Raw genomic sequence first — 14,069 nt, forward strand, 5'->3', positions numbered from 1 at the left:
GTTGAAACACCCTCCAAAGGCGCGCCCTTTGTCAGTCAAAATTGGATTCCTTAGTAACAAAATTAAGGTATGACACCGATAATGACCATGCATCAGAACCCTAGTCACATAGATGAAGACAACTAGCTCATTCTTTCCTTGTTTCAAGCTCATCCTCGGTAGACAAAGCCATAAAAAGTAACAAGGACTAAGATGTGTTCCTTGGATTACTGAAAAATCCTGTTCCCCTAGTTTGAAGTAGTCAGGACTAGGAATCGGTGGTAGATATTACATCCCGTAACGTACCACGAAAAGGTGATCTACCCACGTTACAGGGCAAGAGTTTATTTATTAGAAACAAAAAAAAAAGATGATTTGAAGTGCAAACTTACCAAAAACCACAACTATCTCTGTTGTATTCCCGTCTGTTTATATCCAGTCGACTGCTGGAAAGGTGACGACTCTTGTCACTTGAAATCATCACTTCAGTACGACTGTGAGAGTAAGGTGAGAGTTCATCGGGTTCAAGTGACTTTTCTCACCTCACTCGCCAGCTGGAATCGGGTGACACTAGTGACTAGAGTCACCTCACCTCATTCGCCACGCAGAATAACCCTGAAAGAACCTGGATAATCATGTCCACCATGATGTGGCTTCGTTTTGTTCTTTATTGTTTATTTAGTGAATATTGGGCCGGTGATAGAACCACTTCCTGTTTCAGCAAACTCATCAGGTGTCGATTGTTTGCATCTGGTTTTGTTTTATTTATAAATGTATTCATCAGCTAAAAAAAACTAGAGACATTCGATACTCAGCAGCAATCCTTCTCATCAAAATAATGTTCCTCTTTTAAGTTCAGTTAGTGTCCACAGTGTAGAAAGCAATAGTAGTAATAGTAGTTGATAACCAAAAAAAAAATCATACTTTTCTTTTCAAACTTTAGCTCGCCTCGTGGCTCAAATATTGAACCGACGGGTGACGAATTTTAACACCTAAGACGTCGTCCTCAAATCAAAGCATAACTCCTCTTCGCATTTGGAACTTTCGTGGAGGAAGCCCCATGTGCAACAGATCGGAAACACTCCAATTGCTTTCACTCAAAGAAATTTATTTTCCTCTTTCTCTCTTTCTCTTGGCCTATTTTAGGATTTATACTTTAGTTAAACATTTAAACGTAGGATCCAGTCGTTTGAGATTGCGCGGTTTGGTACATTTGCTAAACAATACTTCGCTAGTTCGCTGAATTCCTGTGTGTTAATCGCAATGATAGTGATATAATATGGGTGCAAAATTAAGATAATGCAATATGGTGCTGGTCGGGTTTCCGGGTGAGGTTCTGTACAATTAACTTTACATACGTTGAGTAACGTAAAAGGAAATGCCTGTGCGTGACGCATTAAATATTTTAGAAATTAACGTTGATGTTAAAGCTTACAACACAATGCGGGGTGAAGGATTGTGAATTTTCTGCGCGTTTTCCGTTTTCTTTTATTCCTAAACTCGAAGTTTTTAAATTTTCTAAATTTTAAAAGGTTGTTAAATACACAAAAAGGGTTTTAAAAAACATAAATAAATTAACTTTTCCTACTAAATACAGCGAAACGTAAGGAATAGTGTAAAACTTAACACTGAGAGAATCGTTCATTATCCGAACTCCGCAGTGGGTGGTTGCGGTGGAACAGATTTGGTGACTTGTCAAAGTGCTGCGACGGTAGGATGGAAGAGGCAGCGGCGGCGGCGGCTGCTGCCGTGGCGGCTAAGTTGCCGCCACCAGCCGCCATCATCCGGGACGTGTGCAGATAGTTGTCGTCGCCGATCGGGGCCTGCCGGCTGCCGTAGCGCATTTCCCGCACCAGCATCGTCTTGTACTTCCGGTGGATCCGCTCGAGCGAGTTGGCAATTTCGTTCAGCTTCTTGATGGTTTTCCGAGCGGCACCCGGATCCTCGCAGGCGGCCGTCAACGTGGAATCCAGCTCCTCCAGGCCGTTAAAATTGGCCATGATCAGCGAGTGCAGCCGCTGGAGATCCCGTGCCGGATCGAGAGCCGTTGCCAGCTCCATCTGGAATGGTTTCGGTGAGACGGCCGTGCAGCCCGATGCGTACTGGTCGTTTTCGCTGCAACTGGAAGAGAGGAACCAGAGAGCGGAAGGTAAGTCAAGCGTTTAAATGGTATTTTGTACATATATACAGTCTGAAGGACTCAATTAGAACTACATAGCTTCTTTATGTATGGAGCTGAAATTAATGTTTAGTGCTTGCCATTTTCAATTTCAGATCTGCATTTGGTTTCTGGATGATGACACAAAGTGGTGAAGCAGATGAGGTTTTGCTAAACCTTGTCTTTAAACACTATGCATCAGGGGTAGTGTAATATAAACCTGAAGTTCAACGTTTTTTTAGCCTTAGTTTGCATAACAGTAGAAGTTATCCCCGTACAAAATCATTCAGTTTTTAGGCATCTAATTTTGGTGATTTTAAAATTTCAAACAAAAAAAAAATCGCTTGCTGCTTCAACCAAATTTTATGAAATTTTGAACACTTATGCACTGAAGTGTATAATTAATGGGGAACATTCTGGTCACCAGGCCGGATTTTCACCGGTGGTTACCTGGGTCAGACAGGATAAAAACAGACCAACTTCCTTTTCATTTGAATAGGATTTTTGGGGAAACTTGTTTATTTAGCTACATAAAACTTAGTTCTGTAGACTAGATAGCTCTCAGGACGACCTGAATCATTCGGTTAAAGTGGTCAATTGATAAAACTCGTCCAAGAGCGCCACGCTTTTTTCAAAAATGCTTGTATTTGTGTTTTCAGACCTATTTTGGAGTGGCCCGGAATATCTGGAATATCCGGAACAACCGTAAAAATAGCTAATTCTTGATACTCATCCTAGAGCAATGCGGTTTTTTAAAAAATGCTTGTAGATACATTATCAGACGTAATTTGGACTTGTGACCGGATTTAATTTACCTGTGAAAATGTTTTTTTAAGTCATCATGGCAAAAAGTTGGGGAAGTTTACCGCTCCGAAAAAAATAATTACGTTTCGATTTTTCTAAAATTTTTGGAAAAAGATATCAAAAATCAATTTTCTTCTAATTTTCTAAAGGAAATTCAGGTAGAACAATATTTTTTTAAGTCATCATGGCATAAAGTTGGACTCAAAAAACCACAAAACATCGACTTTTCGGTTTTGCTGAGTCCAATTTTTTTTTTTGAATTACAAACTAATAAGAACACAAAATTTGAACATGTATGGGCCAAAGCACTTATTGCTGGTGAAACACACATTTTTACTTCTGTGTATTTCCCACCTGAACATGCGAACAAACATTCTTTTCAGTTATTTTTCCAAATTGTCGAAACCTTCATGTCAAATATGGAACCAGAAATAAAACTGCATATATATGGTGACTTCAACCAACGCAACGCAGACTTTATCACAGACATTGAAAACGAATAATTTTTACTTCAAATCGTAGATTCAGATGAAACATTACAAGTTTTTTTTTGACAAAATCTCATATTTAGGTCTACATCAAATTAACCACGTGCAAAATCAGCAAAATGCATATTTAGACCTTTTATTTACGAACTGTACTGAAGACTTCTGTGTGTATGCATCATTATCACCTTTATGGAAAAATGAAGTGTTTCACTCAGCAATTGAATATTCAATCTTCATACAAAATACTTCTTCTCTCAGCGACTGGGAGTACGAGAAAGTGCCGGAATATCATAAAGCAAATTACGAAGAAGCCAAACGTAGACTATGTACAATAAATTGGCAAAATATAATAAGTATTGAAGGAAATGTCGACAATGAAGTTGGTAGATTTCATTCAATAATTCGTAACATAATTTCAGAAACCGTACCAATAAAAAGAAGAAGGCGAACACAAAACAACAAACTGCCAGTGTGGTTCAATCCACAACTAAAACATTTGAAGAACAAAAGGCAGAAAGCACACAAATTATACCAATGCAACCAATTCAACACAGCCATTAACACTGCACATGAAGAATATAATCGTAAAGTCGAAAATGAAGTCAAATCATATCCTAAGAACTTTTTCAATTATGTAAAAACGAAATTGAAAAGTAATAATTTTCCGTCACGAATGCATTTTGATGGAAATGTAGGTGAAAATACTCCTGAAATCTCCAATCTCTTTACACATTTCTTGCAGGAAATATACACCTCATTTTCTGATAAAGACCGCGACTGCGACCGCGACTTCTTTGCATTCATTCCCGAAGTCTCTACATATCTGTCAATCAAATATTTCAACATGAAGTCCTAAACTAAACAATTTGGACGCATCTAAAGGACCAGGACCTGACGGAATTGCACCTGTATTCTTGAAGAATCTTTCAGACCAACTTACCCTTTCTTTAGAACGCCTTTTCAATATGTCTCTGAAAAATGGGAAATTCTCTGAAATTTGGAAATCGTCTCATTTCGTGCCTATTTTCAAATCAGGCAAGAAATCTGACAATCCGTAATTATCGTGGAATTGCATCCCAAAATTTTTTGAATCAATCGTAAACGACAAAAATTTTCAGCAAGCAAAAAATAAAATTACAAACAAACAGCACGGCTTTTTTAAACCTCTAATTTTCTTGAATTTGAGGGATTCCATCCAGAATGAGCTGAAAAAACCTGAAATCGTGCTCGACCATCTTCGATTTGGATGATACTTTGCCCATATTTTCAGTATGATAGACCAAGTATTTTCCGCAGGAGAGGAAACCCTTTTGACTCAAGGGTAATTTTTGAAAAGGGCCTATGTGTTTTTGCACACATGCTTTTAAAAAATGTAGTTCGAAAACAGTTGGTTGTAGAAAAAAATTTACTAAGAAGGAGTTGTAGGAAACTAATAAGGCTTTATAAAAAAATTATACGCGGATTTTTTTTTTCATTTGTTTACAAAAAATATTAAAAATAAACCTCAAAATTCAAATAACAAAAAACCGTATTTTTGATTTTTTTTTATATTTTTTGTATAAAAATTTGAATAGAAAGCCGAAGTTTTGAAAACAACTCTAGGATGGACAAACTTTTAATAAAAAAGTTTTTCTAAGAGCAACTTTTGAGGCATTTTTGAAAATTTCATTATTTACGGCAAAATGTTCAGTTTGATGTTAGTATATGATTATAAAAATCATTTCAAACGATAGTGCACATATCGATAAACTTACTAAATATAACCGTTTTCGAGATATTTCAAATTTACTTTCATCAAAATCATTTTTTTGTAGAAAATAAGCCATTTCCATAAGTTAATCGTGATTCTCCATCAGCATTGATAAGTTTAGCAAGATACACATATATTTACCTTCAATTTGTCTTTTGACGATTGAATCCTCCCCTTGGCTAGTTTTTGCACCTTGATGCTGGTGGGCGGGCTTAATTTCATGCTTTTTAGTGGAGTGTTGGAGACGGTAGGTTTATGGCCGGCGTTGCTGGCTCATGCCGCGATAGAATGGCGCCATGGGCAGGCAATGGGGATTACTAAGCTTCCCCTCTCTGATAAACCACTGCATGAGAGAACCAAAGATCTAGTCTAGCAGTGATAGTATCACACTTGTTACTCCTTCGATTGAGAGCCGCGTCGTAGTACGCTTACGTATAGGCACTGACGTTGGGTGTGATACTGGGGGGTTTTGCCGCAAATCACTCTTAATTTATTTATTTTTACGCAGATAGATTTATTTGGGTTTGCAAGGGAATTATACTATTGAAATATTTCAGAAAGTGCCCATCGATGCTCCTTCTATTTGCGTGACAAGCTTTCATTGTTGTTTTCATTGAGGTATTACTCAGGGAACAATGTTAAACACCATTTTTGTACATGGTATTGTAACTAATCTTATATGTGCTTCATTTTGATTTGGGATAAGTGTTTGAACTATGACTCGGGATTTCCACTGTGGTGTGCTTCTATTGTGACATACCCATATGTATTTTTGTGGTGCGACATAGTGGAAACGTGAGAGCGTAATTGGAACATTTACCCTATACAATATACAGTTTAAAATTAGCTTGGAAACTTACTTCAAAGTGAAGCATTTTAGTCACTTGAAGGTCAAAGCCAGAAGTACTTGAAACACGTTAAATTTAAGTTTAAAAGCATGGGTTATGATTGTGTAGGTAGATTAGAGATTTCAGTTATTTATTAAATAAACTTCAATTAGAGAATTCAGAAAGTTAATTAACATAAGAGATAGGACGCGGGGGGTCCACTTAGGGAGGCGACTAGCCTTTGAAGTTGTATAATAAATCTTTCTATTTAGTGTATTTGTTAATTACAGGCAATGTTAATAGCGAAAGTCATATCTTAAACCAGACGCTTACGAACAAGTAAAGTTTTAGGAAAGATGTGTTAAATATGTGTTATGGGGCCTCCCTTAGCTCAGTCGGTAAAGGCGCAGCTACAAAGCAAGACCATGCTGGAGGTGGCTGGGTTCGATTCCCGGTCCGGTCTAGGAATTTTTCGGGTTGGAAAATTTCTCGACTTCCCTGGGCATAGAGTATGATTGTACTTGCCACACAATTATACTAATGCAGAAATGGTACAGGCATCGAAAAAAGCTCTCAATTAATAACTGTGGAAGTGCATCTAGAACACTAAGTTGAGAGCACGCAATAAGCTAATATGCGATATGCAATAAGCTTGAAATGCGAAGAAGAAGAAGAAGTGTTAAATATGTTGATAGGTTTGAAGTAAGAATTAGGATTGTTGTGCTTTAGGTAAGGTATGATGTGTCAACAAAACCCTTTTGAGCAAATTTTCAGACATCAAAGAGATTTATTGAAAGACATTGCGTTGCGAAAATTGACAAGTCATACCATCTAACATATTAGTAGTAGCAGTGTCGCATAATCTTATCACAATATCGCGAATTGGTTGCCTGTAATTTACTGATTACCAATTCACGATATATTCCACGTAAAGTTGAGCGATAATACAAAACCATTAGTGGACCTTACTGACTACCATAACCATTACCATTAATGTTCTCAAATCATAAGTAAAAACGTTCTTATATAGTTCTCTTTCTGAAAATGTATGGAGAAAACAAGAATGTGGAATGGTAATGGTTCTTAACAACCCATTATTTGTAAGGTCCAGTACCAAAAAACCATAATACATAAGGTTGAAACTTTATCATTAATCGTTCATGTAAAGTTCCATAACCATTTCAGTTAAAGTTTAGCAGAGATTATAAACAATTTTTAACCATTTTAGGTAAGGTCAATTTATGGTTCGCGTTTATGCGGGTTATCTATGCTTTTTTCTAGTGTTTGGATCAAGTACAACTAATACTAATCTACCTTTATGTATGTTTTACTCCCTGTTAACCCATTATCTTTATGAATGGCGAATCATATGATGTGAGACACGGGGATTTCAATTGACTAAGGAGAAGGAAAAGAATAACTTCGAACAGGATATCAAACAAATTCAGGACCAATCCAAATGAGACCAGAAATCAACAAGGCATCGGGGCGTTATATACTCAGAGAAGTATTTGATAAATAATCAAAAAGTGGTAAGTTAAAATCATAGTGGAGCCAAGGATCATGAGAGGTAATTGTCTATAATTCATTAATTAGTAGAAATCTCGATAACTTTTTCAAGGCGGTGTGTTTGGTAGTCGATTTGGCGTAGCTGATGGCTAGCCCACGCATGCTAGCACTATCATCAGATAGGGAAATTTTCCTCTACCTGATAGTGGTGTTGGTAAGCGTGTGCGGGCTGCCGGTTGCGCCGGATCGACGATCGGATGCATTGTTTGCAGGAGCTGGTGCTTCCCTTTGAAAAAGTAATCGAGAAACAACCATATTATCCTGTAATTGATATTACTATTTTTATATATCAATGAAATTAGTCATGACAGAGTAACAGAACGAGTTTAAAAGACACAAGTTGACACAATAAACAAGATAAGTGGGGGTTAATACACAAGACAAAATGACAAAATGAGTGACGACAGAAGACAAGACTGGGACAAAAATCAACCTTAAAAAAAGAATGCGCAATTATATTATCAAAACTATTTGGATCAGCACAAAACCAACAGTGACCAAACGGGCACCATAGCCTAGGAACGTCTGTGTGTTGATTTAAAATAGAGGCTCATAGAAGCAAAATTTATCAATAAAAGGGGTCCAGTGTAGAGTTTAAGCAAGTGCTGCCATTGGATCACTACAATAAAAAAATTGTCTTTTGGCGATTGAACGATCAGACAACCCGTTTAGAATTTACAGGGGAAATGAAAACACTATTATTTTAAATATAGAAACCAACACAAGTTAAGTTGCACTTATTTTCATTATCACGCGTAGTTTCATCCTATTTAAGTTGGTAATATTGATGTACCTATCCATCTTATTATTTTAGGTACATTATAATGTCTTCCATGGCATTCCAAAAGAGCTTCTCTGTTAGAGTAGCTTCAATACCAAAACAATATTTATACCTGAATATCCAAATGGTACCTACGTTTGTATATAAGCATGACCATCCTTTTGAAAACAGACATCACTAAAAAAATCTTTTTGAGTGAACAAGTATAATTTGAATATGGAATTCAAGAAGGTCGAGTGTTGCAAGCTGTTTCCTAATAAACGGTGTTCGTCAAAGCTTCGTAAATTATCCGAAAATTTGATTGAAAAACATAAGTTCCTAGAGTGGAAATTTAATTTGGATACATTTCTATCAATCTGTGATACGTGTCGCTTGAATTTAAATAGAATCGAACCATGTGCTGAAAATCTGGAACTAGAAGTGCAACCGTCAGTCATGGACATCGCGGAGCCGCAGCATTCTACATCTCGACATGGCCTCGAAGAAATACCATCAACTACGTCAATAACAACAGCATCATCTCAGGATAGTGGAGAGCAACAATTTTCCAGGACGCATAATATTGAGCTATTCAACAAGGGCATAGCTGGTATCAACGTATCGCCAATATCGACAAAAAAATTCCAGAATGTTAACTATCCCCGGAGAAAGTATATGGACATTACCAATGGCATTAAGAAACGCATCTTCGGTTTTCAAGCGGAAGAAGATGACCTGGAGCAACTAAAATTGAAAGCTGCGGAACACAATGAGATGATCGGACAACTGAAGGAGAGATTTGCTGATCCAGGTTCATCGAGAGACGATCAAATAAGGATTCTGACGATTTTGCCGAAATCTTGGTCAACGCAAACGGTAATGGACGAGTTTGAAACAAATAAATACATTGTATTGCAAGCTCGATGCTTGGCAAACGGGAAAGGAGTATTGGCCACCCCCAACAAAAGGTTAGGACACAGTTTGGATCCCGAAATAAAAAACGAGGTATTGCAGTTCTTCGAAAGCGACCAGATAAGCAGAGCCACGCCAGGACTAAACGATTACGTTTCAGTGAAGAAGAAAGGTAAGAAGAGTCATATTCAAAAGCGACTTTTAGTTTGTACATTGCGAGAAGCTTTTATTAAATTTCAAGAAGTTAGTAAAAATAGCATTGGATTTAGTTCATTTGCAGCACTAAAACCAAAGCATTGCAAATTACTTGGTAGTTAAGGTTCTCACAATATTTGTGTTTGTACCATCCATGAAAATATTAATTTAATGCTTCATTGTCTTAGAAAATATTCATTCAAAAAAGATTTCAACCATTATTTTGAAGAAATATTATGCAGCTCATCATCCAGAACTAAACATTGTTATCTCCGCGAATACGAACGTTGTCCAGGTCTCTCAGATTTTGAAAGAAGTTTTTCAGAAAAATTCGAAGAACAGGGTATGTCTGAAATATGTTTTGAACAATGGGTTTCAACTGATCGATGTAGTTTAGAGAAACTTGTAAAACCAGTAGATGGATTTGTTCCTTATTTTTGCGAAAAGTTGGATAAACTGGTTATAAACATGATTATATCAAAACTCAGCAGTCTAGTTTCTTGAGAAATACAAAAAATACTCTTAAAAATGGATAAGTTGTCATAATTTGTGATTTTTCCGAAAATTATTCATTTGTTCTTCAAGATACTGCCCAAAGTAGTTACTGGAATAATCAACAAGCTACTATTCATCCAGAGTGCACCGGACACCATCAATAAATATTGTTGTCAACAATTTCCCTTCCTATGAATATATTAGACCGACTGGTAAATATCTTTAATCTTATTCATTTGCAGACTTTGTTGAACTTACGAAAGAAAACACTTTAGCTAGATGCATATAGCGCTGCTTTCCCTCTTATCAAAACTATCAAGGAGTTCGAGAGTTGTCTACTACAGAACTTACCAGGTCCACATGCCGTTGATGTAGGCGCAGGGATGAAAGTGCTCCAACCGTGCTTTGTTGCTCTGGCAGATCTTACTCAGCAGGTCGACCCATTCCTTCTCCTCGACGCAGTTGGCCGTCTGGACGTAGAGTGGACGTTCCTTTCGAACAATCTAAAACGGGAATTTTACAATTAAAATCAGTCTTTTCTTTTCGGAAAGCCTCTAATCATAAACGGATGTCGATGGCAAAACAGGGCTTCACTTTAATCTTCTCCTAGTACGTAGTTATTATTCTGATCGAAACATAAATTCATTCAAACAATGAAAACACGGGTGCTTTACAACATACCGATTGACCCATATTTCCCTCACCGAACCAGTGGAAATGCGTTCCAGCGACTGAATTCCACAAAACAATCGGCTACTCTCAGGCCGGTATTTCCTGTGCAGCACATAAACAACATCAACAACAGCAAGCGAAACCCCGTTAATTATATTGTGTGTGTGTGATTGTTATTTTGATTGCCAAAGGAAATAAGTTTATGTACGCACGCAATTGTTTTATTGTCCAAGCCCAAGTCTCCCAGCATACAAGTTTTATGCTACGGCAGTCCGCCTCGCAAATAGCATAGTGACCTTAATTATCCATTCCTTTTGTACACTAGGCAAGGCTGTTGCTGGCGGCTACTAAAAATGTCATTACCTTTCTAAGGAGGCATGAAATTAATAAATTTGCATATTTGCACCACCCTCGCACCGCCAACAACCAAAGCTCCTTGGGTGGCTCAGCAGCATTAACCGTTCATTAAGACAAAAGATAGTCGTCTTCAGCAGGGCAAAAATCTGAATGGAAAAAAAAACGGAGCAAGCCCACATAGCCATCTCAGAGAGCATGTGCTGCCCCTGAACCGAATGGGAGTGAATGAATGAATGAATGGATGAATGAATAGGCGAATCGAAGCGAATGAACAGCTTTGTTCTCGCAGCAGTGCTGCTGCGATTGCGCCCTGCTCAATTTTTATGAATGAAAAATATAAGCTTGGAGCAGCGAAGCTTGACTTGGGGGTAGCTCCATCCCCCATCCCTCCTCTGGGGCGCCGTATCTTTGAGTAGTATTACGTTTCGCTTGGGCAAATATCTTCAGGAGTTAGGTAGGTAGGTAGGTAGGTATGGAAGCGAATGAGCGAGTGAGCTGAAAAAGCTGTTTTCCCACGCGATTTGTCAATCGATGGGGCTGATGAGAGTGAGCACGACAAAGGGTGGAAGGGTGCTTGTGCCAATACTATACTGTAGAGGTTGAGAAGGGGTGAATGGGGGTACGTTTGTGTGGTTTTCGTTTTCTCATTTGGAGTTACAACAATGTTGGAAAACAGATTTTATGTGGACGATTCAAGCGGGAATGTAAGAAGTGTATCTTAGCTTCATTAGTCTTTAAATACTCGACTAAAGGAATATCTCGATACCTTACATTGGTATGGATGAGTCTGACAAATGTTCCCACAATATCATTCCAATACCAAATTAAGCAAATGCAATACCAAAACGATACCATACAGGCAAGGAATCAAAAATATCTCCAAATGACAAAATGACAAGCGATTACGAACCGAATAATAACGCCATGTCAGAAGTGGAAAGCAATAATGATATAATCTTCTTCGTTATTTTTCATGACAAGCAGCCCGTGCGGCACAACTCACTCGGGGCGGTAGAAGGAAACGAGCAAATTGCTGGCAAGCTGCTTCACGAAGTAAACCCGAAGGTGATACACGTGTGTTAATGGGATTTTTTTTGTTATGTCTTTTCTCGATTCATATCAAGCTTTGTTCTCATCCGTGTATATTGCAACAAAGCAGGCAAGCAATATATCATTATCCTTCTACCACTCGGATCGAGCTATGTTACAGAGCGTGTTTGTCATGGTAGTCGTGGCAACCGATTTGTCTGTATCGTTGGTTGCTTTATGTGTTTGGATTCGCTGCATACAGGTATTCTTTTGGTTTCCAAATATATTTGTGTGTGATTTAGATAGTATTATGCATGCAATGTTTTGATATTTTAACTCTCAGGTATGTCAGGCTGATATTTATAAAATTTTGGAATCAGGACCAGAATTAGTTATTCATCAGTTATCGATATAAATCTAGAAAAAAAGGCTTACTTAATCGCTTGGTCCATTTCTTAACTCAATTTACTCACTGATACGAGAAGAAGTCCTTCACATGTCAATTTTCTCACCCTTAGAAGTTATTTTCTGACTGCTTCCGAACTCAACCCTAGGGGCATAAATTCATCCAGATCTCTTCATGGTGACCAGCAAATCTCAATTAGCAATTTCTCGTTTTTCTCCCGGATATTTTTTTTTATGTTCCAGGTTTACATTTGAATTAAGCCTGAAATTGAATGCGATTGAGTCGAAGTAAAATGGGTCATTTCTAATACAGCAGCACAATTCTGCGACACGTTCGAAGTCTTCGATCAAAACTTTATAGACTGTTATTTGATTGAGTGTTCTTTTCAGAATTCTTCTAAAATAAATTTGAAATTGCTGAAAATTATGATAGCATCAGATTGCGGGGTTCCTAGTGTAATAGGATGCATTGTTGGTTGTCGGAATATGGAGTGTTGTTGAATGACAAGAAATGTGTGTATAATGTCAGGTCACTTGAATTTCTCGTTCACAAACTATCTGTTGATGGTGTTCGTCCAACGGAAAGCAGAATAGATGCAATCCAAAGATTTCGAGAGCCACAAAACGTGACCGAGTTGAGAAGTTTTCTCGGACTGGTGTGCTACGTTGGCCGATTTATTCCGGATCTGGCTACTAAAACTGATTCTTTGAGATAGCTGCTCCGTTCTGGTGTTCAATTTGAATGGACAGATCAGGAACGCGAAGATTTTCAAGCAATCAAAGCCGTTATCTGTAACATTGATTACCTAGGATTCTTCAACCCCCGCAATCGTACTAAACTCATTGCGGATGCTAGCCCAACGGGCCTTGGAGCAGTTTTACTCCAAGAAGACTCCTATGGTCAAATCAGAGTAATAGCCTATGCAAGTAAGGCTTTGATGGATATCGAGAAGAAATATTTTCAGACAGAAAGGGAGGCGTTGTCACTCGTATGGAGTGTGGATAAGTTCAAACTTTACCTCCAAGGGATAAAGTTTACATTGTTGACAGATTGTAAGGCATTGAAGTTCTTGTTTAGTCCCAGGTCTCGACCTTGCGCTCGTATAGAACGATGGGTTCTACGATTGCAGGCCTACAGCTACGATATCGAACACATACGAGGATCAGCCAACATTGCAGATGCTTTATCCCGATTGGCAGTGTATACACCGGAACAGTTTGATGCAGGAACTGAAGAATACATTCGTAATGTAGCCGAACAAGCAATACCAATTGCCTTAAGTATTGTTTAAATCACAAAAGAAACTAAGGCAGATGACACTATCCAAGCAGTTTTGAAAGCTCTCGAGACAGAATCAAGAGAGGTATTACCAAAAGAATATAAACCGTACGAGACCGAATTATGTGACGTCGATGGCATACTACTCAGAGGAAACCGGTTAGTTGTTCCAACGATATTACGAGACCGCGTAATAGATCTGGCCCATGAAGCACACCCAGGTATTGCAGCGATGAAACGTCGTCTTCGGCAAAAAGTATGGTGGCCATTAATGGATAAAGCCGTGGAAGCCTGTGTTAAACGATGTAAATAGTGTACGCTTGTCTCATCGCTAGGAGTTCCCGAACCGATTCAAAGGACAAAAATGCCAGTGAAGCCATGGATAAACAT

The 14,069-nt window shown here is 38.1% G+C and overlaps 1 protein-coding gene across 1 annotated transcript in view; it reads right to left on the bottom strand.

Moving 5' to 3' along the window:
• Positions 1-719: 719 nt before the first annotated feature.
• The window catches only part of RasGAP1 (Ras GTPase activating protein 1), a 115,658-nt gene continuing 102,308 nt past the window's right edge, over positions 720-14,069 (bottom strand). Inside the window, exons 5-6 of the mRNA XM_065217333.1 lie at positions 10,289-10,440; positions 720-2,100 (exon numbers count right to left, since the gene is read on the bottom strand). Of these exons, the coding sequence (XP_065073405.1) occupies positions 1,602-2,100; positions 10,289-10,440 (651 nt within the window). The 3' untranslated portion in view covers positions 720-1,601. The remainder of the gene's footprint in view (positions 2,101-10,288; positions 10,441-14,069) is intronic.

Source organism: Ochlerotatus camptorhynchus, unplaced genomic scaffold (assembly GCF_037179485.1).
Source record: "Ochlerotatus camptorhynchus isolate MF236.1 unplaced genomic scaffold, CSIRO-AGI_Acam_v1.1 ptg000007l, whole genome shotgun sequence".
NCBI lineage: Eukaryota > Metazoa > Arthropoda > Insecta > Diptera > Culicidae > Ochlerotatus > Ochlerotatus camptorhynchus.